At 47.3% G+C, this 25,540-nt stretch overlaps 1 protein-coding gene across 2 annotated transcripts; it reads right to left on the bottom strand.

The window, feature by feature from the left end:
* Window positions 1–1,199: 1,199 nt before the first annotated feature.
* On the bottom strand, window positions 1,200–25,537 carry Taf5l (TATA-box binding protein associated factor 5 like). Of its 2 annotated transcripts, none has more exons than XM_028767776.1 (5): window positions 25,329–25,537; window positions 14,034–14,178; window positions 11,987–12,091; window positions 7,958–8,682; window positions 1,200–3,004 (listed from the first exon to the last, which is right to left on the bottom strand). In XM_028767776.1, the coding sequence occupies exons 2-5, from the start codon at window positions 14,173–14,175 to the stop codon at window positions 2,207–2,209; spliced, it is 1,770 nt and encodes a 589-aa protein (XP_028623609.1). In that variant the 5' UTR covers window positions 14,176–14,178; window positions 25,329–25,537; the 3' UTR covers window positions 1,200–2,206. The 2 variants fall into 2 exon arrangements, with proteins under 2 accessions (XP_028623609.1, XP_028623610.1); XM_028767777.1 differs by lacking the exon at window positions 25,329–25,537 and adding an exon at window positions 24,991–25,182.
* Window positions 25,538–25,540: the final 3 nt, after the last annotated feature.

Genomic DNA, 25,540 nt, shown 5'->3' with positions numbered 1-25,540 from the left:
GATTGGTAGCATGAGGAGAAACCTAAGAAATGTGGAATCATGGCATCCTTTTTCTAAAAAAAAAAAAAAAAAAAAAAGATTTATATGTGTGATTACACTGCAGCTGTCTTCAGACACATCTGAAGAGAGGGCATCGGATCCCATACGGATGGTTGTGAGCCACCATGTGGATGCTGGGAACAGAACTCAGGACCTCTGGAAGAGCAGTCAGTGCTCTTAACCGCTAAGCCATCTCTCCAGCCGTGAATCATGGTATTCTTAAAGAATTCCATATTTTATTTTTCCCAGGTTTCTTCTTCTTCCTCCTGTTTGAAAGGCCCTGCTGTGTACCAAGCTGGCCTTTACAGTGGTCCTCTTTCCTCTGCCTCTCTAAGATTACGGCTGTGTATCACCAACACTGGGTCAGGTGTGTTTGCTACACTATGGTTCAGAGTATTACCACATTTTTCTGAAAATGGAAAATAAACCCATCCTTCTAACTTATCTGCGGTGTTTTCCTAGCATAAGCGAGGACTTCAATGGAGACCACCTCTTGGCATAAACGGCTCTTTTATTTCTCTAATAAAGCAGACAAGGAGGATACACCAACTCCAAGCAAAATTCTGAACCTTGGGCCTATCTGTAAAGAATTAAAGCCAATCTATTTTACCCTTAGCATTACCTATTCTTTGTTTTTTGTTGTTTTTGAGACAAGGTCTCATGTAGCCCAGGCTAGTCTCCAATTCCTGATTCTCCGACCACTCGTTCTGCAATTCTTCAACAGTTTACTATTAATCCAGGTTTTTAGATCTCTGAGTTCACAATGGGGTTTCTTTGTTTTTCTTTTCATTTCAAACAGTACCATACCATGTACCCTTGGTTACCTGGAACTACGTAGACCAGGCTAGCCTCAATTTTATAGAGACCTGCTTTTATTTGCCTCCTGAGTGTTGGGATTAAAACCGTGTACTGTCACGTCCAGCTACAATGGACCCCCCTAAATAGAGGTTCACCTCTTGTCAGCAGCTAGCAACATTGGATGCTTCACTGTTGCAGGCAATCCAACTGAATACCAGGAAGAGGATGATACAAATTAAACTGAGACCACTAGACCTGTTGTGTGGTTAATCCGGCCTATGCTCTGAAGAAAGGTGAGAGGCACCCTTCTAGAACCAGCGGTGGACTCGACTATTCTGTAAGTATAAAGGACATGCCACGCATTTCTTTGAAACTAAATACATTTTAATAGAAAACAAAATACAAAATAACTCTTTTCAGAAAACAGAAATATTTAATCCTTTAGCAGACATCAGAACTTACTTTGTCTTTAGAGAATGGTCGATACTTGTGAGTGACCACTCATGATTCATCGACACTGCCGTGAGGTGGACACTGGTCACTGAGGGAGAAGACGACCAATAAGCCACATCTTGGAATAAACAGTCATCTTTAAATCCAGCATTTCTTAAGTCTATCTTGTGACTTATTCAAGATTACTCTTTATCATAATTTTGTTGATGGTGTAGGGATGGAACCCTGGGTAACTGGCGCAGTGCTGAGGCCCACCCTCTGTCCACTACAGTGCTTCTCCCCAGGGTACAAGTGCTGACAGAAGTGCGGCCAATGGAACACCTTTGCCATCATCACTGCAGGAGCCCATGTTCAGGAGCCACCTGCCTGCTCACAGAAGCACAGCATACGGTGCCCCTTTTTCCTGATACACTGGGCCACCAAAGTCTCAATTCCCTGAACCTCAAAATTCCAAGTATTATAGCCAGTGCCAGGAGTCACTTGCTGCCAGTGCTAGGTTTTCTCTTCAATAATAAAATTATTAATTATAATAATAAAAATCCTGGTTTTATCCTTATGGAAAAGGAAAACTGCCAGATCATCCCTTCTTTCCTAGTTCCCGTCCCCACTTCCCTCAAGGGGCAGGCACAGGAGAGGCTGTCTACAGCTGCTACAGGGAGAGTTGTACAACTGTCCACCCACTGGGAAGAGACAGATGCAAAAGCAAGGAGCCTGCATGAAGCAGAGGCCTCATGCCTGGGAGCATCCCAGCTCTCAACGGGAGTCTTGTGCACCAGGGCTGTGCTGAGTGCATGTGAGGAAGGGGAGGGGAAGGGAGGGAAGGGGAGAGCTCGTTTGCAATCACTGATTCAGTTTTAGCAAGTCCCGGACTGTTACCAGTCTTCCACCCCACCCAGTCTGCCACCTGGATAAAGACTTAATGTTCTTGATTCTCTTGTGTGATTCCAGTCACCAGGAGGAGGTTGCAGGCCATGAACTGCACACTCAGGACGCTGCTCATCTGCCCAGTGTACACACCCACGAGCTCACCCGAAGAGCCATCAGCAGGTGTGTTGCAGCACGTGCTCCTGATGTCCCAGACGCGCACAGAGTTGTCCATGGAGGCAGAAGCAATCAGACCGCTGTCTGGGCTAAACGCCAGACTGGTGATGCTGTCCGTGTGGCCTCTCAGTTCTTTAAAAAGTGTCCCAGAGGCCAAGTCCCACAACTTTAACCGCTGGTCCTCACCAGCAGACGCCAGGTACTTACCATTGGGAGAAAAGGAGAGGGAGAGCACGGGGCCTCGGTGACCCGTAAAGAGCCGCACCGAGTTCCCCTGCTGGGCGCTCCATAGCCGGACAGTTTTGTCAGTGGAACCTGTAGCTAAGTAGTTTGAATTGGGGTGGAATTTGACACAGTCCACATCTGCCAGGTGTCCTGCATAGATCCTCAGCGGGTACGTCCGATCAAAAGACCACAGCCTGGCGGTTCGGTCGTGGGACCCACTAGCAAAGTACAGGCTGTAGGGGCTGATGTCCACGTCCCACACAGGGTAGGCATGTCCCTGATACAGCACAGTGTTGGTGAAGCTCCCCAGGTCCCAGTACCTGATGGACATATCTTCAGAACAAGAGAGCAGCCCTGAGCTGTCTGCGAGGAACCGTGTGCTGTACACTGGGCCACAGTGTCCCCGCAGGGTCTTCATCTCTGTGCCTGTATTATCTTCTTCATTCTCCTGGAACACAGGAGGTGGGGTGGAAAACACACAAGAAGAAAACATTTAGTGGTCTTACAAGGAAAATAAGCCTGAGACAGGAAAGGCAGAGAGAGCGAGAGCAGGGCCTGCTCCACAGCAGACTGAAGACTGGACCTTAGTCTTTCCGTGAGGATCTGACTGACACAAAGGCAAGCCTATGGGACTGCCACTATTAATTCTAATAGGGATTTATGAGAAGACTGACTTTTAAACTGGCAAGAAGTTCCTAGATTCTCCCAATGGCACCGTCTCAGCTGTCGGCTCTCACTCACTGCTATATAAGCCACACGATTCCCCTTTCCTATTCTACCTAATGAAATCTTCGTGAGATAGGCAGGCCTGCCAGTCACAGCACTGAGACATCTACAGCAGGAAAAGCCTGAGCTCAAAGGCCAGCTGAGACCCACTGACAGCCGACTTAGAAGAAGCTGAAGGATGTGAGCCCAAGTAAAACCTAACTGCACAGGAACTGTGTATAAAAACCAGGGCACGCAGAGCACGCAGGGCACGCAGGGCACGCAGGGCACGCAGGGCACGCAGGGCACGCAGAGCACGCAGAGCACGCAGAGCACACAGAGCATACAGAGTATACAGCCACCAGCAGACCACGGGTGCCACAAACAAAAGCTGGATGACATGATTGCAACACCAGTACTCAGGGCTGTCAAGATTTTGATACTACAGACTTCAGGGAAAACAAAACAAAACAAGACAAAAAAAAAAAAAAACAAAAAAACAAAGGGAAAGAGAGCATAAAGGAAGGTAGTCTCTCCACCATGTCTCATAGATTGAGAGTGACAACCAGCGGTGGTGGCGCACGCCTTAAATCCCAGCACTCGGGAGGCAGAGGCAGGTGGATCTCTGAGTTCAAACACAGCCTGGCCTACATAGAGAGTAAGACTGAGAAAGTAAGAGTATGAGAGAGAAAGAGACTTAAAATAGAGTCAGGTAACTCAGGCCACCCTTGGAGTAATTTCTCCATGGAAACAGACAAGTCTACAGTAGTCCTTGGAGGTGAAGTATGCTCCCACAGCCTGTGTCTCAGTGCATTCCTCCACCCTCTCTCCACCCCCTCACAGGGCCGCTCCTCAACACTGGAGTTGTGATTCTCCACTACAGAGAGTTTTAAAGCTCGAGACAACCGCGACTCCTCAGCACTTAGCTTTGTTGGTTCCCGCAGAGGAAAAGACGTTAGCAGGGCGTTGTTTCTTCTACTTGAAAATTACTAAGTCAAAGCACAATGTGTAGGGACTAGAGGAGTTAAACAGTGGTGTTTGTCTGCAATTATTCAAAATGGCTACTGTGGACACTTCAAATTACAAAGCAAAAACCCTTGGGAATTTAAGATCCCACCGGATACCACCAAGAACATTACAAACTTTCTCCCAGAGGTTTAAGACTTCACACATGACTCACTGCTCTGCATCATCAAGTTTACGTAAGGACTGTGGAAGCAAGAATGAGCCTAGGCCAGTTACAGACCCTCTGAGCACTTACTATGGATTAGACGTGTAAGTGGTTTTCACTAGTCGGGGGTGAGACATCTGCCTGCAGAAGGGACACATGAACCAAGCTGTGGCAACCTTCCTCAAGCCTTGGCCAAGATACAAAGACACTAGAACATCTGTTACTGCCAGCATCACAGCCTAAAACAACCAGTTATGATTTCTGGTGTGGCTCAGCTCAGGACCACACAGGCATGTGTGCTATCCAGTGGCTGATTCATACATGCCAGCTCAGGAGTCCTTGCACATCCTTCGTGCTGACAGAGCACACTCCAGAAATCCTTCCTGTGCTATATTCCCCGCAGTTCAAGGACATGGGCAATGCTGATTTGTACGTATACCTATGCCAGAACATCCACTCTTCCTTTGAGCCAGATGTACTTTGGGAGATCTGAACTTTAGTCCTAAGCTCTTGCTCTCCTCAGCTTTCAGAAAGTGAAGCAGGTATTTCTATCTAGGCTTAAGAGTACATTAAAAATGGGAGCCCTGTGGTGGTGAAGCACGCCTTTAATCCCAGTAGAGGTCGGCGGATCTCTGGGTTCTAGGCCACCTTGCTCTACAGAGTGAGTTTCTAGGACAGTTGGGGCTATGCAGAGAAGCCTTGTCATGGAAACAAACAAACCTAAGACAACACATCAAGGCTGGGTGCGATGCATCACCCCAGCTTATCCAGTGAAATACTGTCCATACTGGATTAAAAGGAGTAAATTAATTCTGCCATTAACCACGCCCTTTCTAATGGATTCATATACTAGGGCCACCTGAATAGCACTCATCTACACTAAAGGTTCACATGTAAGGAACAGAGAGACACTGCTGACTAACATAGGGTCTCATGGAAGCCTAAGCTGGCCTCAGAATATTCATCAACAGCATGTTGGGATTGCAGCCACTACCCCATGCTGGAGATAGAACCCAGGGCCTTGCCATAGGCCTTACTTTTTTCCTAACCCAAATCACGATGTATATGCTATATAAAATTCACAAGATTTTAAGTAAGGTATGTAACTCAATAGTATAACATAAGGGAGTGCATGTCATAAGTCAGAGGACTGTGTGAGGTGGACTCTCTCCTCCCACCTTTACACAGGCTCTGAGGATGACACACAGGTTGCCAGGCTTGTATAGCAACCATCATTACCCACCGAGTCATCTGTCTGACATAGCTCAATGGCAGTCTGCTACACCTACCACACCACCGTAACACTTAGTGTTTTCACTAAGTCATGTACACAGCACTCCAGGCCTGTCAGCAGTCAGTGCTCCTTCTCTCGTACTTCGCCTGGCTAACTCTCATCTACTTCTCTTTCTGCGAGAGGACCTACTCCATACACTTTTGATGAAATCCAGAAGAGCCTTCTGAGACTGGCTCTTTAAGGCCACCTAAGTTTAAGATCCCATGTGCCAATGCCCCATTCCTTTTCACAGTTGCCTAATATTTCATGGCTAGGACAGATCACAATTTTGTTCATTCTACCTTGGGGATTTGAGCCACAATGCCACGCCCATTCTCACACAAGTTCTTATGTGTGACACACTCACAGCTCTCTTGTAGTATTCAGAGCATGGAATTGTTAGGTCTGAGCACTGACTTAACTGTCTATTGTCAAAATACAATTGTACCACACAGATTAAAGCTAGCTGGGTCTTTTACTTTTACTTGGTCGTGGTTCCTGTGTTTTTCTGCCTAATCTTTGCAATTCTGTGGCCTTACCACTCACATCTTCCTGCTTCCCTCCTATAGGCAGGTGAGATCCTGACCCTGATTATAAATTCTCTAAGAAAAATTATGTCCAAACTCTCATTGCAAAGACATTAAAAACCAACTATCATTTACTTTGCTTCCCCCTCAAAATGTTCCTTGTAAAAAAACTGAAGAAAACATGCCCAAATGGCAGACCAAGGCTGGAGCACACAGATCCCAAGTGGTGGCATTTTATACTACGACTGTCACCTGTACTATAGTTTATTCATTGTTAGGAAACAGAGGCTTAGGTCAGCAGTAATTTAGTGTGGGTATGATAGGACCAGAGGCGGTTAAGCATATCAACCATTCCCACGCTGGCTGGTGGACAAGCCCCTCCTGTCACTATAACCACTGAGGCCCAAGACACAGACATCCAATGGACACTTCCCCCTTCCTTACCTCTGCATAACCTAAGCACTGGGCTTCCTGTCTGCCCCAACTCCCTAGCCAGTGCATTCCCATGACAACATCAGCAGCAGCCTGTCCACTCTGCTCTAACTCCCCTGGCTGCAGTCACACTTCACTTCCTTCAGCCCTGGAATATGCGTGGAAGCCCACATCTTCAAATACACCTTCCCAGGCTTCAGACACCACGGTGCCCCTTCCTTCCTTCTCCTATCCCTCTAAATAATCTCCAGAGTCTCTGTGCCATCAAAGGTAGTAAGATCTGCGGCATTTCTGTACTCCAGAAAACTGACAGGAAATGAGGCAGTAATGCCTCAGTTGAAGGCAGGAGCTCAACAGCCTCCAGTAAGAGAAGTCTGAAAATTCAACCTGAGAGCAACAGTTTCCTGGAGAGCCCTAGAAATTTGACTCCACTCACAATTAAAACTCCTCACCGCACTGTCTCAGTGTGAAGAATCCAAAGTTTAAGGTCAACATGACTCAGAATGAAGCTAGGGGTACCCAGAGCTCACTCCTATGTGTACAATACCCACAACATTCTTATTGGCTGTGGCAAATTATCCAGAATGATTTTTCAGTGTTTCAAGCAGGTGCAAAGAATTTTCTGTCCAAAACGTAGCAAAATTACCTGCATGCCATTGGTAACAAAACAAAAATGTCCGGGCCCAGCACTTGTGGGCACTCAAGAAAAGCTCATCACGAAGGTGGTGATGAAGGCGGTCTCCCTCAGCCCACGCTCTTACACAGCAGAGACTCTGGGATTGAAACTCAGGCCACTGTGCTTGTACCTTTCACTGCCGGCCCAGACAAGTCACCCCAACAACAGGTTGCCGCACCGATTAAGGAGACACCACAGCTCTGGAACCCATGTTTCTTTTCAAGGTGGGGAGGAGACCACGCGTGGCCCACAGAGCCAGGACGAGTGCCTCAGCACGCCGTTTATGTTCACAGGCTGAGAACCAACATACATTTTGTTTACATGCAGACCCTGAACTAATGACTCTGCTCCTCACTACCTGAACACGCACAGTGCACATGGGATGCAATCCCTAAGTCAGACCAGCTGAAGTGAAGCTCTGTCAGTCAGGCTTAGTGCTGTCACCTACTTTCCAGACAGTGACAATACTGCCTACTCACAAGTACCGCTGTGTTTTGGGGAAAGAGCTTTACCGGGCATCATCAGGCATGGGCCGCACTTAGTGCTGTATCATCTGACTGGAAGCCAGCTCTGGCTGCCTAGGAAGAGCACCCTAACAGGAATAAGTGGCACCCTACCTCTTCCTCCAGAGTGTCACAAGCTAGGCGGATCCGGGATGTGTCCACATGGTGGGGCTCTGATTTCAGCTTTTTGGACCGCAAGCTCCAGAGCTTTATGCAGGAGTTGTCGAAGCCGGCAGCCAGCAGTTTGCTATCAGCGGAGATCTCTGCAGTGTTCAGCAGCTGCTCCGTGTTATAGAAGGCATAGAAGCAGATGGTGGTGAGGGAGGGAGGCCCATCCTTGACCCGCTTGATACTCTCCTGCAAGACTTCCAGGGCAGCCTCATTCTGCAGAATAGGGTTGGGCACATCTGGTGGCTCCAGGCTGCTGCTCTCACTGCGGGAGGAGCCACCGCTGGCATACAGCTGGTAGTCTGTCCTCTTGGCAGGCTGCACGTCCAAGTGAATGTGCACGGCAAGCACCTTGCACAGGGCAGTGTTGTTGTCGCTTTGGAGGTAGCGGATAAGGTAGTTGTAGCTATCTTCCTGGAGACGGACTACATACTTGTTGTCCAGGAATGCGCGAAGCTGGAAGTTTGACAGAATGTCCTGAATGGTCTGCGTGGTCTGCAGCTGCTCGATGACGTCCTTCTGACTTGCATTCTGCAGGAACATCCCATGGAAGCGGCTATAGAAGCTTTCCACGGTACTCTTGGGGCCGCTCTGGACCAGGTTGAGGTGGAGGTAGACAAAGAGAGGGTAGAGGAGAGGCATAACTTCACGGCTGTACTGGGAGTCAGAATCTGCAATGAGGAACAGTGACATTCAGTAACCCTGGGGAAACAGACTTCTCCAACAGCCAGTAGGAGCTACCCACACTTCCTGCCCGTACACATCGAGAGTTTCAAAGTCTTCCCAATGAAACATGGAAGAGCAGACTATGAGGTTCAGTCAAGGTCAGGGGAACTGGCCATGTCTTGTGACCGCTCAGCAGCTGTGCTTAGGCCTATCATCTAGCGTCTTCATTATTTCTTAAGTCAGAAACCTATACTTCTGAGAATCCTTAGATGGGCTGCTTCTTGTCAGACTGAGTTGTATACAAAGACTTTTATCCTGAGAAGCTTCAAGACAGAAACACAGGTTTGTTCAAAATCTTCTGGGTAGTTAGCAAGCCAGATGGTGGTGCATGCCTTTAATTCTAATGCTTGAGAGGCAGGTGGACCTCTGTGTGAGGCCAACGTGATCTACAGAGAGAGTTCCAGGCTGCCAGGAATATAGAGAAAAAAACCTCTCTCAAAAAAATCTTCTGGGGATGGAGAGATGGCTCAGCGTTTAAAAGCACTAACTGCTCTTCCAGAGGTATTGAGTCCAATTCCCAGCAACCACAAGGTGGCTCACAAAAAGGTATAACGGGATCCGATGCCCTCTTCTGGAGTAGCTGAATACAGCTACAGTGTATTGTTCTTGGTTCACAGCCTTGGTTCTGTGAGCACTGTAGCCAAGAGTGAAATCAAAGCTCACTGGCTATCCAGGCTGGTTTGTCCTATGCAATGGTGAAAATATTCATTTAAAGCTTTTACTTGTTGAGAGAAACTTCCCTTTGTAGTGAGAATTACAAATTAGAACTTTTTTTTGTCACCAAGAGCACTCACTAGTCACTAGACACTCTGATAACGAATGCTGAGTCAGGCTTTCCTGTCAGCTGTATGAGAAGAGGTGCGCACAGTACCTCGGTATGGATGAAGTAGAGGACAGAATGAGTGGAGCTCTGCAGATACAGCGTTAGGAACAGAGGGCAGCCACCAAGGCACAAGGACCATACTACAGCCAGACTTGACTTGCTCAGAGCCATGGCAGTGTCTAGACACTTGAGGGCAGCACAGCTGGCCCTGGCAAATCCACCTGTTACAGCCCCTTGAACTTGAACTTTACTGCTTTTTGGGTTTTATCTGTTCTTTATCATGATGAATTTGGATTTTGCACAGAATCAGATTTTCAATCTAGTATAACCTTTGCTTAGGTTTCAGTAAGTTGAATAAAAATGCAAGCCAGTATGTTCGTTCTGCAGGCCTATTTAAAAAGAGCCACTGCAGAGCAGGAGCAGAGGTCAACACTAAGATGTAACCAACCATCCAAAGGTGCAGCAGTGTGACTCCCACAACCCTAACTCAGTGTGTGTGTGTGTGTGTGTGTGTGAGACAGAACTGTGTTTGGCTTCCTCACTGTATGCATGTATGTGTGTGTGTGTGTGTGTGTGTGTGTGTGTGTGTGTATGTATGTATGTATATATGCATGCACGTCTATCACTAAGTTTTTATTTTTTTAAACACAGCTTTTATATTTTTTTCTGTTTAGAAATGATTTTCTTTTTGTATATGGGTGTTTTGCCTCAATCCATGTCTGTGTACCATGTGTGTGCCTGGTGCCTTCACAGGAACTGGGGTTATAGATGATCGCTAACTACTTTGTGGGTGCCAAGACCTGAACCTGGGTCGTCTTGTAGAGCAGCCAGTGCTCCTAACCGGAGCCATCTCTCTAGCACCTAATACAGTTTTGGGAACGATCTTTGCTTTGTAAGCGTGTGTCAGTTATGTGTGCAGGGGGCAGAAGACAACCAGCCGTCGGTTCTCTCCTGATACTGATGTGGGTCTCAGGCACTGGGCTCAGTTTGCCAGGTTTCACTGCAAGCACCTTTACCTAATGAGCTGCCTTTCCTGGTTTGTTTTATCACAGGGTCTCATGAAGCCTGGGCTGGCCTCAAACTTGCTATGAATATATCCTCTGTCCTTTAATTTCCAATCTTCATGTTTCTGCCTCCGAAGTACTAAGCTGATAAAAATATTCTTGGATAAACTGATTACTCTCCCTTCCCCCACCCCCTTCTGCCTCCCGAGTGCTGGGAGGAAGAGAGCACGCCACTACACTGTTACTCAGCCACTATCTGCTGATTATTCAATCCATGCAGAGTAGAGAATACTTTTTATTTCTTGTAAGGTGCTTACAGAAAGGAGACAAGACTCTGATCAGAACCAACATGGACCTCTTTCTGCAACTCCTCCACTTTAAGTTAATACAGGCCTTCCCAAGTCCAGAAGACATGGCTTGGCTTAGCTGCCCAACTTGCCTCTTCACCTCACACCAAGGACGTGGAGGTTCCCAAATAGGTAAGTTGTCTTCTGCCCCTGCACACATAACCTGACACACTCACACACAAAACAAAGAAAGAACATTTCCAAAAACGCATTAGGGGCTCGGGTTACGAGCACTAACTAACTAACTAACTAACTAACTAACTAACTAGCCCTGCTTGAGTAATTGTTGAGCAAGAAGCAAAGGGAACACATATCCATGATTTTGCCTCTGTGGTCACTCTACCTATGGCTTTCAGAAATGACAACAGCTAACTTCTTCACCTGACTTACGAGCACTACTCCAAGAGACTATATACATTTCAAACTCACTTCACTTAAAGGATACTTTTGTCCATGGATGATTTGACTTTTATTCATTCAGAGGAATGTGGAGAACTTTTAGAGCAGCTTGGCAGGAATTTGACTTTGGGCCAGGACAGGGAAATAAGTTCTGGGAGGAATCTGATTTTAGGCTAGAACAAAGAAGTAGGCTTCAGGCAAGAATGTGACTTCGGGCTAGGACAGGGAAGTAGGCTCTGTTATCTAATAATACTTGCATGTAATTAAAAAGGTATAAAAGCAGATTGGGAAAAAATAAGCCTGCCTCAGCCTCAGAAGTGGCAGGGGTCGAGCTACAGTATTGTCTAATTGTCTTTTTTCTTTTTAATTCTCACTCTTGTGCTGGAGAACCTGCTGACTGACTGAGCTGGTTTGGTCAGAGGAAGTCAAATTACTGTGCCAAAAGCCACAGGCAAAGAGAATAGGACTAGTTCTCTATCCTTGTAAACTTTAACCTCAAGATCTAAGTGTCACAGAAATTTTGTTTGCACAAAAGCACTGTTAAAAGTGTGGTGGTACTTTAAAAAAAAAAAAAAACAGACAAACAAACCAACCAAATAAATAAAGCACCCGACTTTCCAAACGCTAAGGCTATGCTGGTACAGGACACATGATCTGATTTCTTGAGGGGACTCACCGGTGAGAAAGCTCCGCAGCCGTCCAAACTGCACTTCGTACTGCTGGGGCTCTGCCTGGCAAGGGGCCGCAGAGACCGCATTGGCACACCCAGATTCTGATTGGACTGAAGAGGAAGACACGTGAGACAGAGGGAGGAGGCAGTTCCTGTCTACCACTAGCAGCAGGATGCACAGAGGGCACAGAGCGCACAGAGCGCAATGGCATCTCTCAGTAAGTCTCTAGGATCCTGACAGTCTGGGAGAGGCTGCTAACTCCCGTCTGTCTCCCTTCTCTTCTGATACCCCATAATACTAAGGCCAGAGGACTGAATAGCTACAAAGCACAGGATTAAGTGAAGAAAAGACAGGCACACAATATTCCTGAGATTTATCTGAAAATGTCTAGTTCTCGTTAACATAATACATGTGCTATGGCCTGGGTTTGTCAACCTGAGAGGCTATGCCTTCCAGAGGACCCCAGTCCAAGTCCCAGCACCCATATGACAGTTCACAATTGTCTGTAATCTAGTGCCAAGTGACTTGACATCCTCACAGACACACATGAAGGCAAAACACCAATGCACAAAAAAAGAAAAAAATCCTCCAAACGCTCTTCCTTCCCAGCAGCATTTCTCATCTATAGACACTGTTAGAGAAGCGTGTCCCAGGGCCCACTGCGCCTGCATGTGAACAGGACACTGCAGGGATAATGGAGTGTGGGGTATCACTTAGCATGGCATGAATAGTTTCCCAGAGAGTATCTCTGGTCTGGGCAGGTCAGAACCCAGCAAACCGTTGTTCACTTGCCTTCCTGGGGAGGGAGGTTGGTTGCAGTGTTCTGGGAAGCTAGCAGAAGTTAGAAGCCTGGGGTCTCACTCTTTAGCATGAAAACATACCCTTTCTATTCTGACCTGGAAATTTCTTTTTTTTCTTCTCTTTATGCTGGAATTCAAGGAGCACGTCCATCCCACCTGGCCTGAGTTTATGCTTCCTAAAGAAACATAAGCTTCCTGCACAACCCAGTGAAGAGCCTAAGCCTACACCACGCTGCTCTCGAGTTCTACTGTACCTTTAAGACAAACTGTCACACCACATCCAGAGACACTGATGCTCTGCAAATGGAAAAAGATGCCCTCAAATTCCTTGCAGCAGACACCCACTTAGGTGGTACTGACCTTGACTTCCAGATGTCATCTTTATAGTGACCTGAAGGATATGCCCTATCTAGCCACTACATTGTAGAAGGAGGGATATTAGTGAATGCAGCAGAACTGAGAGTCAGCATGGTGGACAGAAGGGGGTATGCAGAGGTCCTGCTCTCCTGCAGAACTCAGAGGGAGCTAGAGCAGGAGGTGTTTCCCTCCCCTCCGTCCGTCAAAGTCCTTCCAATTCCTGGAAACCTCAGACTAGGCTGGTTCTTGGCTCGTATATCTAATTCTAACTTGGGCCTTTTATACCCAGCACCTAGTCATTGCTCTAAACTCTACCTCCAGACCTCACATGTCCTCCAACCTGATAGTGCAGTGTTCCTTACGGTTCCTTGTCTGGCTGGGACTTCACTCTCTACTTCAAATTGCTCTCAAACTAACTGCAGCCCCCCCACTTTGGCTTCCCAAGTACTGAGATTAAAAGTATGAGCCATCATGTTCAGTATGATTTCAAACAAACAAACAAACGAACAAACAAACAAACAAACAAAAAAATCTAAGACTCTCAGAAGTGCTTATGACACCAGCTATCAAGCTACAGCATGCATCCACAGTATAGATCTGACTCCCACGAGGAGCAAGGTTCTATGCTAGCACAGAGGACCTGCTCAAGACACTCAGGGTCTTGTAAGGTAAAAAAGTTGCACCTACCACCAGGTACACATAAAACAATCTCAACTCTCTGAGGAAGGAAATATGGCTCTAGCTAGGGGCTCCAGAAGTCCAGTGAACATAGTTTTGAGGGAAAGGAAAGGCCTAAAAGCCAGTGCCCTCAGAGCTGCTCACTGAGGCTTGCTAGCTGAGAACCCAGGTGGGCACTGACAGCTCCTATTCCAGGCCAGCCATTCGACCCTGATACCTGTGAGGTTGGCCGCCATCTCCTCAGGGGTCTGTGAGAGTCTTAGGCCTTGCTTCAAAGGGCCTTCTGAGTCTGCGTACTGCCGGCGTTTGAGGTAGCAGGACACTGCCACCTGAACCTGCTCCGTGCGCACTCGTTTCATGACCTAAGAAGAAGGAACACAGTAAGCATAGAGTAAGGGACAGCAGAGGTATCACAAAGCTGGAAACACAAGACACTGAAGTGACTTAGTGAAGACACAGTCTGATCCCCTAATTATAAACCTACATTCTCTTTCATTTTACTTATTTTTCCAAAGGTCAGAGATTCAGCTTCTTTGAGTTAAACAGCAGGGATAACACACTCATAGATTGCTCTCAAATACGCTGTTGTTCAACCAGCGCCATGAACCTTCTCATCAGTGCTTCTAGCATCCAGCAAGCAGGCCCAGTTTGAATTTCAGGCCATTTCTGATGCTCTGTCAGACAGCAGTTATTAGCAGCGTAAGAACAAGTGAAGGAAAAGCTCACGTAGAAGGCAGCCTCAGACAAAGGCCCAGACCCTGGGTAAGTAGCTGCTGATGAGCTGAGAACCTGGCGACTGGGGGCTCTCTGTAGCTCTAGGGATGAGACCAGAGCCCCGCACAGCCAGTGAGCCACACCTCACCCATCATTCTTCCCCTCCTTCTTTCCCTGAGACAGTATTGGTTGATAGTCCTGGCCTTAAACTCAGAGATCTGTCTCCTTCTGCCTTCCAAGTAGAGGGATTAAATAAAGGTACAACCACATCTAGTCCTGTCTTAGGGTTTCACTGCTGTGAACAGACACAGAGACCAAGGCAAATCTTATAAAGGACAACATTTAATTGGGCTGGCTTACTGGTTCAGAGATTCAGTTCAGTATCATCAAGGTGGGAGCAGGGCAGCATCTAGACAGGCATGGTGCAGGCGGAGCTGAGAGTTCTACAGCCTCATCTGAAGGCTGCTAGTGGAAGACTCACTTCCAGGCAGCTAGGATGAGGGTCTTAAAGCCCACACCCACAGTGACACACCTACTCCAACAAGGCCACACACACTCCTACAAGGCCACTGTCTGGGCCAAGCATATACAAATAAATAACCACAAACTCATAGTTCTCCCCACCCTTCTTCTTGTTCCAGCCCTTGTTTGCTCTGATCCTCGCTCACTCTGGGCCGAAGCCACATAGCTCTTAATAGTCAAAATAGATGTGCCCGCCAGGCACACTGGCACTAGGCAGGTGGATCTGGGAGTTCTAGGCTAGCATGGTCTACAGAGTGGCAGGCAGGATAGCTTGGTCTATGTAGAAAAACCTTCTCTCCAATAACAAAGAAAATAGTGTCACCTAAAGTTGAGAATTTAAGCAATGTGTTTCCATCTAAATCAAAAGATTTGTAATTATTCAAATCATGGACACAGAAAATGGTAACATGAAAGGTGGCATGTCCATGTGTTAACATAAATTGTTAAGGAAGGAAAGTAGCGGTAGAACCTGAACAAGACAACTAATTTTTTAAATAATTTAAGTTCATCTGAAGCTTTTAAAAAGTGAGTAAAAGGGGTATTTTCTGTTACTACCAAATTTGTAAGGGAACAGGAACATCCACAATTGTCATGGCTTCAAACATTACTTTGCCAGAAACTACAGTACACAGACAACCAAGGGCAATGACATGAACTTAGGTTCACTTGTGTCCCGCTGAGCAGCGTCCCCCTTTCACAAGCAGAGTCCCGCCCGCCTCATGACCCATTCTCCACTGTCCTCAGTGCAGCCTTCCTCCAGTTTCCTTGCCTCATGCTCCATTCTGCCCCTTAGTGCGTTTTAAAAGTGAAACTTGACCAGACAGATTGCTCAGCAGGTATTAGTACTTGTTATAAGGCCTAATGATCTGAGAGTAATGTCTAGAACCATGCAAAGGTGCGAGAGAATCAACTCCCAAGTTGTCCTCTGACCCCCACATAAGCACTGGCACACAACTGGCATGCTTCTCTGGATTAAAACTAAAAGCCAAACAAAAGTAAACTCCTGTTGGAGGAGGGAGAGATGGGTCTACAGTAACCCCTCATTCACCCTCCTGTAACCAACCCTAGGCACGACTAGCGAGCAGACGGGAGCAGTGGAGACTGAGATCAGTGGGGAGGAAGAGGAGTGAGGACATGCTGGAACATGACATCAGTGGGGAGAAAAAGGGGTGAGGAGGACATGCTGGAACATGACATGTATGGAAACACCATCATGTTTTAGGGATCCCACTTGCATCAGTCAGGGTTCTCTATAGAGTAACAGACCTTACAGAGTGAATCTCCCAATATAGAGAAAAAGGGATTAGAAAGACTTACAGCCTGTGGTCCAACTAATCCAACAATGACCACCTATGGAAGAAGTTCCAAAAATCCAGTAGTTGGTCAGAAGATGTGGTCCGGGTTAGAGGTGTGTCACACAGACAAAAACATGTATGTTACAAATGAAACGTTACTGACTGTATTGGTCAGGGTTCTCTAGAGTCACAGAACTGATGGAATGTCTCTCTTTATCGAGGGAATTTAGTGTGATGACTGAGTCTGCAGTCCAACGACCCCAACTATGAATGGTCAGCTGTGAATGGGAAGTCCAAGAATCTCTGAGTTCAAAGTCACTCTAGGACAAAACAAGTCCCAGATCCAGGTTTGGTGGTACACACCTTTAACCTGGGCCACACCTTCCACTCTTCTGCTTGCATTTACTCAGCACATCTGCTGGGATCTATTTCTACAGAAGACCAGCTGACACAACCAGCCTTGTGGGACTGAGCAACTACTAACTCCCTCAATAGAGACAGTCCGTAAGTTCTGTGACTCCAGAGAATCTGGACTAATACACTGACACTATTAAACTATGAGACAGGTTATGCCGTCTACGCATTTCATTCCTGGAGTACCACAAAGAGCCCAAGAGCCAGAAAGGAGGGACGATAGGTATGACAAGGGTGTAATTTGATCGTGTAACAAAAAGCATGAATATATTCCCAACACTGACTCTTCATTTCTTTATGGCTTATTATGCTTTCGGTCTACTGATAAACTATTTTAATTAAGCTTTTACTTTTTTTATTACTAGCACAAAGGCCCTGATACTTTGAGAGGACTCTCCTCTTGTCTACTAATGAGGCCAAGTCACTGTTTCTCTGAGTCAGTATTCGATATAATTATCCATTCTGGTCAGTGTCTAGGGCTTACCTGGCAGTGTGTGCATGTGTATAAATAAGTAGCTGCAGCCCCGGAGATTCTGACTGGAGGGGATGGACCAAACACATACAGCAGCAGACTCCACGACTCCTTCCTGTGGCCCAACCAGGACAGTCAGATGATATCCAGCCTTGACTACATCACACTATACCTGCTGCTGCTGTTTTCCAGAGTGCCCAATGTTAAACCCGCTAAACTAGTCCAATCCTACATTTCAAGAGACCTTCCAACATTCCCCCTGCGAGCTCCTGGAGACATGGAGCTGTTCATACATGAGTACATACCCAGGTGAATCACAAGCACTCTCATCAAACTTTTCTGTTTTGTTTTTCAAGACAGGGTGTAGCCCAGGCTGTCTGGGAACTTAGAGATCCTCCTGCCTCTGCCTCCAGAGTGTTACGATTAAAGGCGTGCCACTAATGAGGCTCCAATTAAGTCCTTATGACGGGGGAAAAGGCCCGGCCTGTGAGACACAGGCAACAGGGAGAACAGACCTTGAGAAGAGTGTCTTCCAGATAGGACAACACATATGTATCTGCAGATGAGGGGAAACGACACTAAAGCTGTAAATAAAAAGAGAAACGTCGCATGTGGTGACCCAAACTTGTAATCCTAGCAGGTGAAGGAAGTGAAGGGGGAAAGCACAAAGCCTTGCCTCAGGCTACCTAAAATCCAGTTTTAGTTTTATCTTAAAACAAAAACAAAGCTGGGCATGGCAACGCAGGCCTTTAATCCCAATACACCGGAAGCAAAGGCAGGTGGATCTCTGTAAATTCAAGGTCAGCCAGGTCAACAAATCCTGGTCTACAAGTTCAGGACAGCCAAGGTTGTTACACAGAGAAACTCTGTCTCACCCCACCCACCCCACCAAAAACCATTTAGCTACACTTAGAATTGAGAGAAGTTTGTAAACACTGACCTAAGAACTTACCCCCAATTAACTGCTTGACTGGGACTGTTTGAACGCAGCTGCCTTTACTCTAAAAGACTCTCCCTGAGGACAGGTGAGTGAGCTTCTGGGCCAAAGACCTCAAGGCAGAAATTCAGCAGGAACTGTGTTTACAGCCCCCGTGGAACACAAAATACCAGAGACACGACTTAACTGGTTTAGCTGACTCTATTCTGATGTACATATTTTAAGCAAAATAATGAAAGAATGCTTCAGAGAAACTGGATTTCCATGATAAAATATCCATACATGGCCATGTGTGTGTCCTGGAGTATGCATACATCTTAAAATAGCTCCAAGTCTCAGACGAGATTTACACTGTAATTTCAAGATACCTGCCCATTTTCCAGTAATCATAATAAAGCACTAATAAAATAAAAGGGCTTGGATATAATTATACAACCTTTTGTTTAAATTTCGAGGTTTCTCAGTTTTCAGTCCACACAAAACTGATGCCAAACATCCTTCTGTATGTATCTTAATGGTTGCTTCTGTTCCACTCATACTCTCCAAGTAATGAGCAGGAAGGAAAGGCTGACTCCTCTTCCGCGGCCCTGTGTGAGGCCTCCCTCTCTCCCTCGTACCGCCTCCCTGTGGAGCAGGGCCGCTAACCCTGATGCATCCGTCCATCAGGCTCCGCTGCATCTCACCGGCCTGCCATCAAATACAGCAGGCGGGGAAAGAAAACCCAAGTCTACTAAGCCAAGCCGAGCAGCAAGTCCTCAGCTCTGTGAAATACCAAGACACTACTATATGGACATAATTCATTCCTTCAGAACGGAAGCTTCCAGAATGAGTTCAATGTAAACCCAGGGAATCTAACTTCTACACAATCCTCAAATTAGCTTAATAAGAGTTGTTAACTGTGGGCCAGTTTTGGGGGTGTAAAGAGGATATTTTTTCCCAATTGTGAACTTAGGGTTTAAAAAGTCTGGAATTAGGGGTTAGGGATTTAGCTCAGTGGTAGAGCAGCCCTGAATTCAGTCCTCAGCTGGGCATAGGTCTAGAACTTTACTTTTGTTGAGATGCCATGTAAAATACCTAAGGCACTCAATTAATATAAGCCCCCCCCCATTTTTTGTTTTTGTTTTGGTGGATTGGATTCATTTTTTGACAGGGTCTCACATAGCCCGAGTTGGCTCTACAGTCTCTGAAGATGACCTTGAACTCGGGATGTCCAGGCCTCACCTCTCAAGTACTGGGGTAACAGGTCTGTGCCATCTCATTGATCACCTAAAGGTCACCTAAGTGGGCACCCAAAAGTCTAGCATTTCCATTGTCACAAGTCTGTATTCAGTTAACATTGTGGGAACACAAGTCAAAGTGGAAGGTAAATGTGGCACACTGTACAGTTTTAGCTGTATCTCAGATCATTTAAAACCCTGGCTTCTCCCTAAGACCCTGTCTCATGTATCCAGGCTGACTTCAAATTCACTGTAGGTAACTTGAGTAGGGCCTTGAACTTCTGATCCTATCTGTACCTCCAAACATGACTGCCTGTCAAAGTCAATCTTTGCTCAGACCCAACAATAAGCTTCAATGTAGCTGTGCTCTCTCGTGGAGTTTCCTTAAAAACTAAAAGATCTTGTAAATGAGGCCGATAACCACGGCTCAGGATGAAATGGACTAACCTGGGGTTTTGGTGGTGGCGGTGGCTATGAAGTTTGTACTTAACCACAAAACCCAATAGACAACATCAGAAGCTGATTTCTTGGGCTGGATAGATAGCTCAGAGGTTCTCTTCCAGAGGACACATAAGTTCAATTCCTAGAACCCATATGGCAGTTTACAGTTGTGTGTAATTCTAGTCTCTGGGGCTCTGCTGCCCTTTTCTGGTTTTCAAGGGCACTATATAAATGTCCTGTGTAGCGCATATAAACATAAAATCTCAAAAGGGAGAAAAGAGCTGATTCTTCTTTCACTTTCAAGAGTTCCATGCTTTCTCTGGTTAACACCCTAATCCAGTGGGTCCACACCAGTCTCCTGATCTGGCTGGCTGACCCTGCTCAGCCTCAATGAGCTGCTGAGAAAGACTGTGATTCCTCACCTCCTGCCTTAACCCACCTTTCCTCATGATCCCATGACTGGGCTAGATACTGCTGAACTTGTCCTTAGAGATAACTGGGGCTTCCCAAGCTCTGAGAAAGCAGGTCTGAATCACACACAGCTCCTGGCCAACACAATGGTGCTGTTACCCATTAAAGCAAAGAACTAGAAAGTCTCTTAAGAGATGTTCTCTCTGTAAGAAATCTCTTAATTTCTATGTGAACTTTCTTTCTAAATACAATCACTTGTCCTTCCTCTTGTCAGCACAAAGCACTTCGTAACTGGACTAGCTCCATGTTTGCCTGTCTCTAGATAAATTCCTTGTCCCCAGGAAGGCTTTCTGTGCACACCACTACATTCCCCAGATGACTTCACTAGAGAGAAGGGTTTTCATTTGTTTGTGTGAGACATGGTCTCACGTCTTAGCCCTGGCTGGCCTGGAACTTGTATTGCTAGACCACGCAGCCCTTCAACACAAATACATCTACCTCTGGGTGCTGGGATTAAAGCTGTGAGCCACTATGCCCAGTGGGAGGGTTTTCCTTAGTGTGCACACCTGTAATTCCAACACCAGGGAAAGCAAAGTCGAAGAGTGGCACTGAGGCCAGCATGGGGATACAGACACAGGCGGCCTTGGGGAGACAATGGAGAAGTGAAGGAAAGTGATATGGAAAGGCCTCTAATCCCAGAACTCAGGAGGCAGAGGCCGGGGATCTCAGTGGGGTTAAGCACAGGTTGGTCTACATGGCAAGTTCTAGAACAGCCAGGGCTAAAAACCGTCTCAAAAAGAAAAAGCGATGCAGGGCAGAGAGAGTATTTTCATATTCTGTATTATAAAGACCCAGATACTTCCCAGTGCAAAAGGGATCGAGTGCACGATGTCATTAGTGTTTAGTTTGTCCTTGTCCTGAGCTAACCCCTCAGCTCAGATGCTCCTGGAAGAGTGCAAAGCAGAGACCAGCAGAAACTAACTTGACCCTGCATTTCAAGAAGTAACGCCTGCACTCAAACACCCACAGAATGAGAGAAGAGGGAGAGACCAGAGAAGCACGGGCATCCTAAGTCTCAGAAGCCTGGCTGACCAAAGGGTCAGGGCTGAGCTCACGAGTGATGGACACATTTGTCTGGGACACCCTCTTCTCCTTATAATCTGCTGGCTGGAGATGGGATTTAAGAATATGAATCTTTGTTTTCTCAGATTGATTACACTGATTAAAGTTATATTAAGATTCAATTCCTATCCCACTTATTGGCTTCTGAAGGGGTAGGTAGCATGAACTTTATTCTGACTTAAAAGTTTGAGTGCTGTCTAGTTTCTGCATGGACTTAGGCTTTTGATATTTTGTGATTTCTAGGAACCAAGAAAGCCACAAGTATCTTACCTCTACTTTAATATTGTTTTTACAGCACAGGGGAGGAAAAGGTCTGTATTTTCTTGGATACTTTTCTATTGCTAATGAAGAGTAACCTGACAGAGGCAACTTATAAAAGCAGATATTTTGGTTGGGGGGTGCGTGTGTTGAAATAGGGTTTCTCTATATAGCCCTCGATGTCCTGGAATTAGCTTTGTAGACCAGGCTGGCCTCAAACTCACAGATTTACCTGCCTCTGCCTCTTGAGTGCTGGGATTAAAGTGGGCACAATTGTCATTGCTCCCAGTGTCACCACCACCACTGGGCAAAAGCACGCATTTAATTGGGGCTTGCTTACTATTTCAGAGGGATGTCCACGAGTAGTATCATGGTGAGGAGCGTGGCAGTAGACAAGCAAGGCACAGCGCTGGAGCAGTGGCTTAAAGCCTACGGCGTGTCCGCAAGTTAGAGGTAGACAGAGACTAGACCTGGCAAGGACTTTTGAAACCCCAAAGCCAACCCTCAGTGATATGTCTCCTCCAAAAAGGCAACACCTCCTAATCCTTCCCCAAACAATTTCATCAAGGGACCAAACATGCTGGGTATGGTTCATCCCGTCTTGTGGTGATGCACACCTTCACGTACTCAGGAGGCTGGCAACCCTGGTCTACATAGCGAGTCCCAGTACATCCAAGGCTATGTAAACATAACAAGAAACACACACAAAACATGAGTTAGACTATGGGGACCATCACCACTCAAAACACCACATGTATAAAAGTTTCCTGACACAGAGGAGCACAGCAGTATAAATATCAGACGTGGTACAGACAATCATGTATATAAATACAACTAATTCATACACATCCTAAAACACCAGTATCAACAGAACCACTATAGACCATCAAATTCTATTTTTCAGTCTGGGTATTGTGGCACATTTTTAACCTGAGCACTAAGGAGGCCAGACAGGGAGACTGTCGCAAGGGAGTCCCAGGCCAACCAAGGATACATGTGGAGACCCTGACTCAAAAGAAGTCCAAATGGACATATAACTGATTTTCCGAAGCATTTTATCTTACCTACCAGGTCAGCACAGATAACGGTTTGGTTTTTTTTTTTTTTTGGGGGGGGGGGGGGGGGGGGGGGGGCAATAGGGCTTAGGCCTCAGGCTTTCCTCGGCAGTCAGGCAGGCAGGCACCCTACCACCAAGCCATGCTCAGTCCTCACAGCACTTCAGTTTTCAAATCCACACATGTTCTTGCTGGAGTCAGTCCAAGCTGTCAATAAGCATGTTTTCACTCACCCCTTACAATATTTTTTCTTGCCCCCCCCCCCCAAGTCAGAGTTTTTGCTATGTAGCTCATGATAGCGTAAACTCTGTACCTAGCCAGCCTGACCTTGAACTTTCAAACCCCTTGCCAAGGCCTGTTGTACTAGGACCATAGGGCAAACCACCATTTCCAGATTAGTGTGTGTTTTACCTGTGATCTGTACCTGTGCTCTCTGAAACACGACCCCAGCAATCCTCAGGAACATTTATTTTTGTTGTTTTGTTTATATAACTGATTTGGTGAGACTGAATAAAAGTTCCAACCCAGCACCACTGGCTTGCTTCAGCCTGGCGTGCCCTCCTGAAGACCATCTTGGTGCTGGAGCCAACAACCCAGGCTGCCTGGGACTAGAGATCACAACATGGGATAACACCCTCCAATCACAGGGAGACTTCTCAGAGAAGCCTGCCTTGTAGCGTGGTACACGACATACGCCAAAATACAGTTTTTAGGAAATACTGTCTAGAACGACCTGTATTTTCATGTTTTGTTTTAATGCTCTCTAAGCTTTGAAAATCAGATTTAAAACTTCTGTTCTAAGCTAGATACAGAAGTAGGGACGGCCTTCTTTACCTCAACCCAGCCCCACTCTACTACGGACCTCCTTTCCAAAGGCCACTGTGATGCTTTCACTGGAGGATTAAAAAATAAAACCCACCCATGTCGTTCCGAAGTTGCACTGAACTGCTGTTTACTCACTAGAACCAACCTTCTGTTTTCATGTTACTAGGGTTTCCTCACCTTTTATGGAGGCTTTGGTCAAGCCCTCTCCTATGGAGCCACTCTCACAAATGCTCACCTGGTGTGAACAAATCTTGATGCTCAATCCAGCTATCTCTTCCTCCCATGGCCTCCTGGTCTTTGCCCTTCTACTCCTGGAGCCTGGAGCAGCATCATAGCCCACGTCATAGTACCGTTTCCTACACTACCATGGATACCCAAAGTGTTCTTAACATTCCACTGCTAAGTAAGACACCATCACAAGTACTTCCTGTAGACTATCTACTTTTGCCCTATTAGGCAGGTAAACTCTTCAGATGAGAAAGCTGAGGCCCATAGTACTCAGACAACTTGCCCAAAGCCACGTAGTTCCTGGATGGGATGGGAAGGCAGCCGTGTGTATAGTGTCTCAGCCTGCACTCTATGCTCCACTGATCTCCTAGGGAACCACAGGGGCAAATGCTCACTGATGCTCATTCCAGTGAGAACCTGGAAGTTAACCAGCTAACATGCTCATGGCTATGTGGAAGGCTGGAAACCTGACTTCAAGCAGTGTGCAACGAGCAGTGCTGGCGGCACACAAGGTCAAGCTAAAACAAGTCGGAAAAAAAAAAGCCCCTTCTTTTGTCCCCAGTTGTTGTTCATAGATTCTAACATACGGAGTAAAGAACAGAAAAAAGTGAGGAACAAAAACAGTTACTAAGCAGTCAGAAGAAATCGTCACCTCTCTTCAGTGACACAAGTACACACAAATCTCACAGTTGGAAGAGACTGTCCCAAAACACACGGACCTAATTTATTTATTATTGATGGCAAATACTAAAGGCACAAACTGACTTTTCGGTTTTTCTGGTTTAATATTCCCTTTATAGTTCATAAAACAAGGCTCACGTGTGCGTATGTAGACCAAGTCTCACTCTGTGGCTTAGACTGGGCGCAGAACTCACTTCGTACACCAGGCTGGCCAACAATTCGCAGCAATCTTTCTGCCTCAGCCTACCAAGTGTTGGGATTACGGAGTGCGCCACCACTCCCAGCTGAGTCCGGTCTTAAATTACCATCCCGTTTACGGGAGGAGAAACCGAGGCAGCAAGCTTGCCAGCTGCACGGCTGCAACTCTAAAAGTCTCCGCGGTCACCAACTCCATCCGTGACACTTAGCCCCCACCTCCGAGTTTAAGTAGCCAAGAAGTCTGTAACCTGGAGAAGGCGGACTCCCGTCCCACTTCACTTTCCAGTAGGGCGGGTCGGGCTGGACCCGACTCCCCGGCAGAGCCCTGATCATCCACCGACCATCCACCTGCGGGTCCCGGGTCCCGCCGATGGGGAGACTCACCTCTCGACGCCGGAGCCACAGCGCCTGCGAGGTCCGCGGGGCCGCGTCTCCCGGCGGCAGCCGCGAGCCGTCCGTCCGCTGCTCACTTCCGCCGAGCGCCCTCGTGAGCTCGCAGTTGGCTCCGCGCGAGGGCGCCCGGCGGGGCCGCGGGGTCTCCGGGCGCGTGCAGCCGGGGCCGCCACGTGCGGGGGGTCGCTCGGGCCCGCGCGCGCGAGGAGGCCGGGACTGCGCAGGGGCGGGCGGGCGGGCGCGCGCGCACGAGCCGCTCGCCCGAGGCCCCGCCCCCCCGGGCCCGCCCCCCCCCGCCCCCCTCGGCCCCGCGCCCCGCCCGCACTCACTGAACATCCCAGGCGGCTCCCGCTGCCCCGCCGCCGCCCCGGCACCGGCTGCTTCCGTATCAGTGGCCCGCCGTAGAACTCCGTACCGCGGTCGACTTAGCCGGGTCCCCGCGCCCTACGTCCTGCCGCGCCCGCGGTTCTCGGTGGCCGCCCCATGACCGCCTGACGGAGCGGGCGCGCCGGGCTAGGCCGCGGACGCGCGACGCCGCGGC

This window comes from Grammomys surdaster, unplaced genomic scaffold, assembly GCF_004785775.1.
Source record: "Grammomys surdaster isolate TR1022 unplaced genomic scaffold, NIH_TR_1.0 181, whole genome shotgun sequence".
In the NCBI taxonomy this organism is placed as follows: Eukaryota; Metazoa; Chordata; class Mammalia; order Rodentia; family Muridae; genus Grammomys; species Grammomys surdaster.
This window is presented reverse-complemented; position numbering and strand designations above follow the sequence as displayed.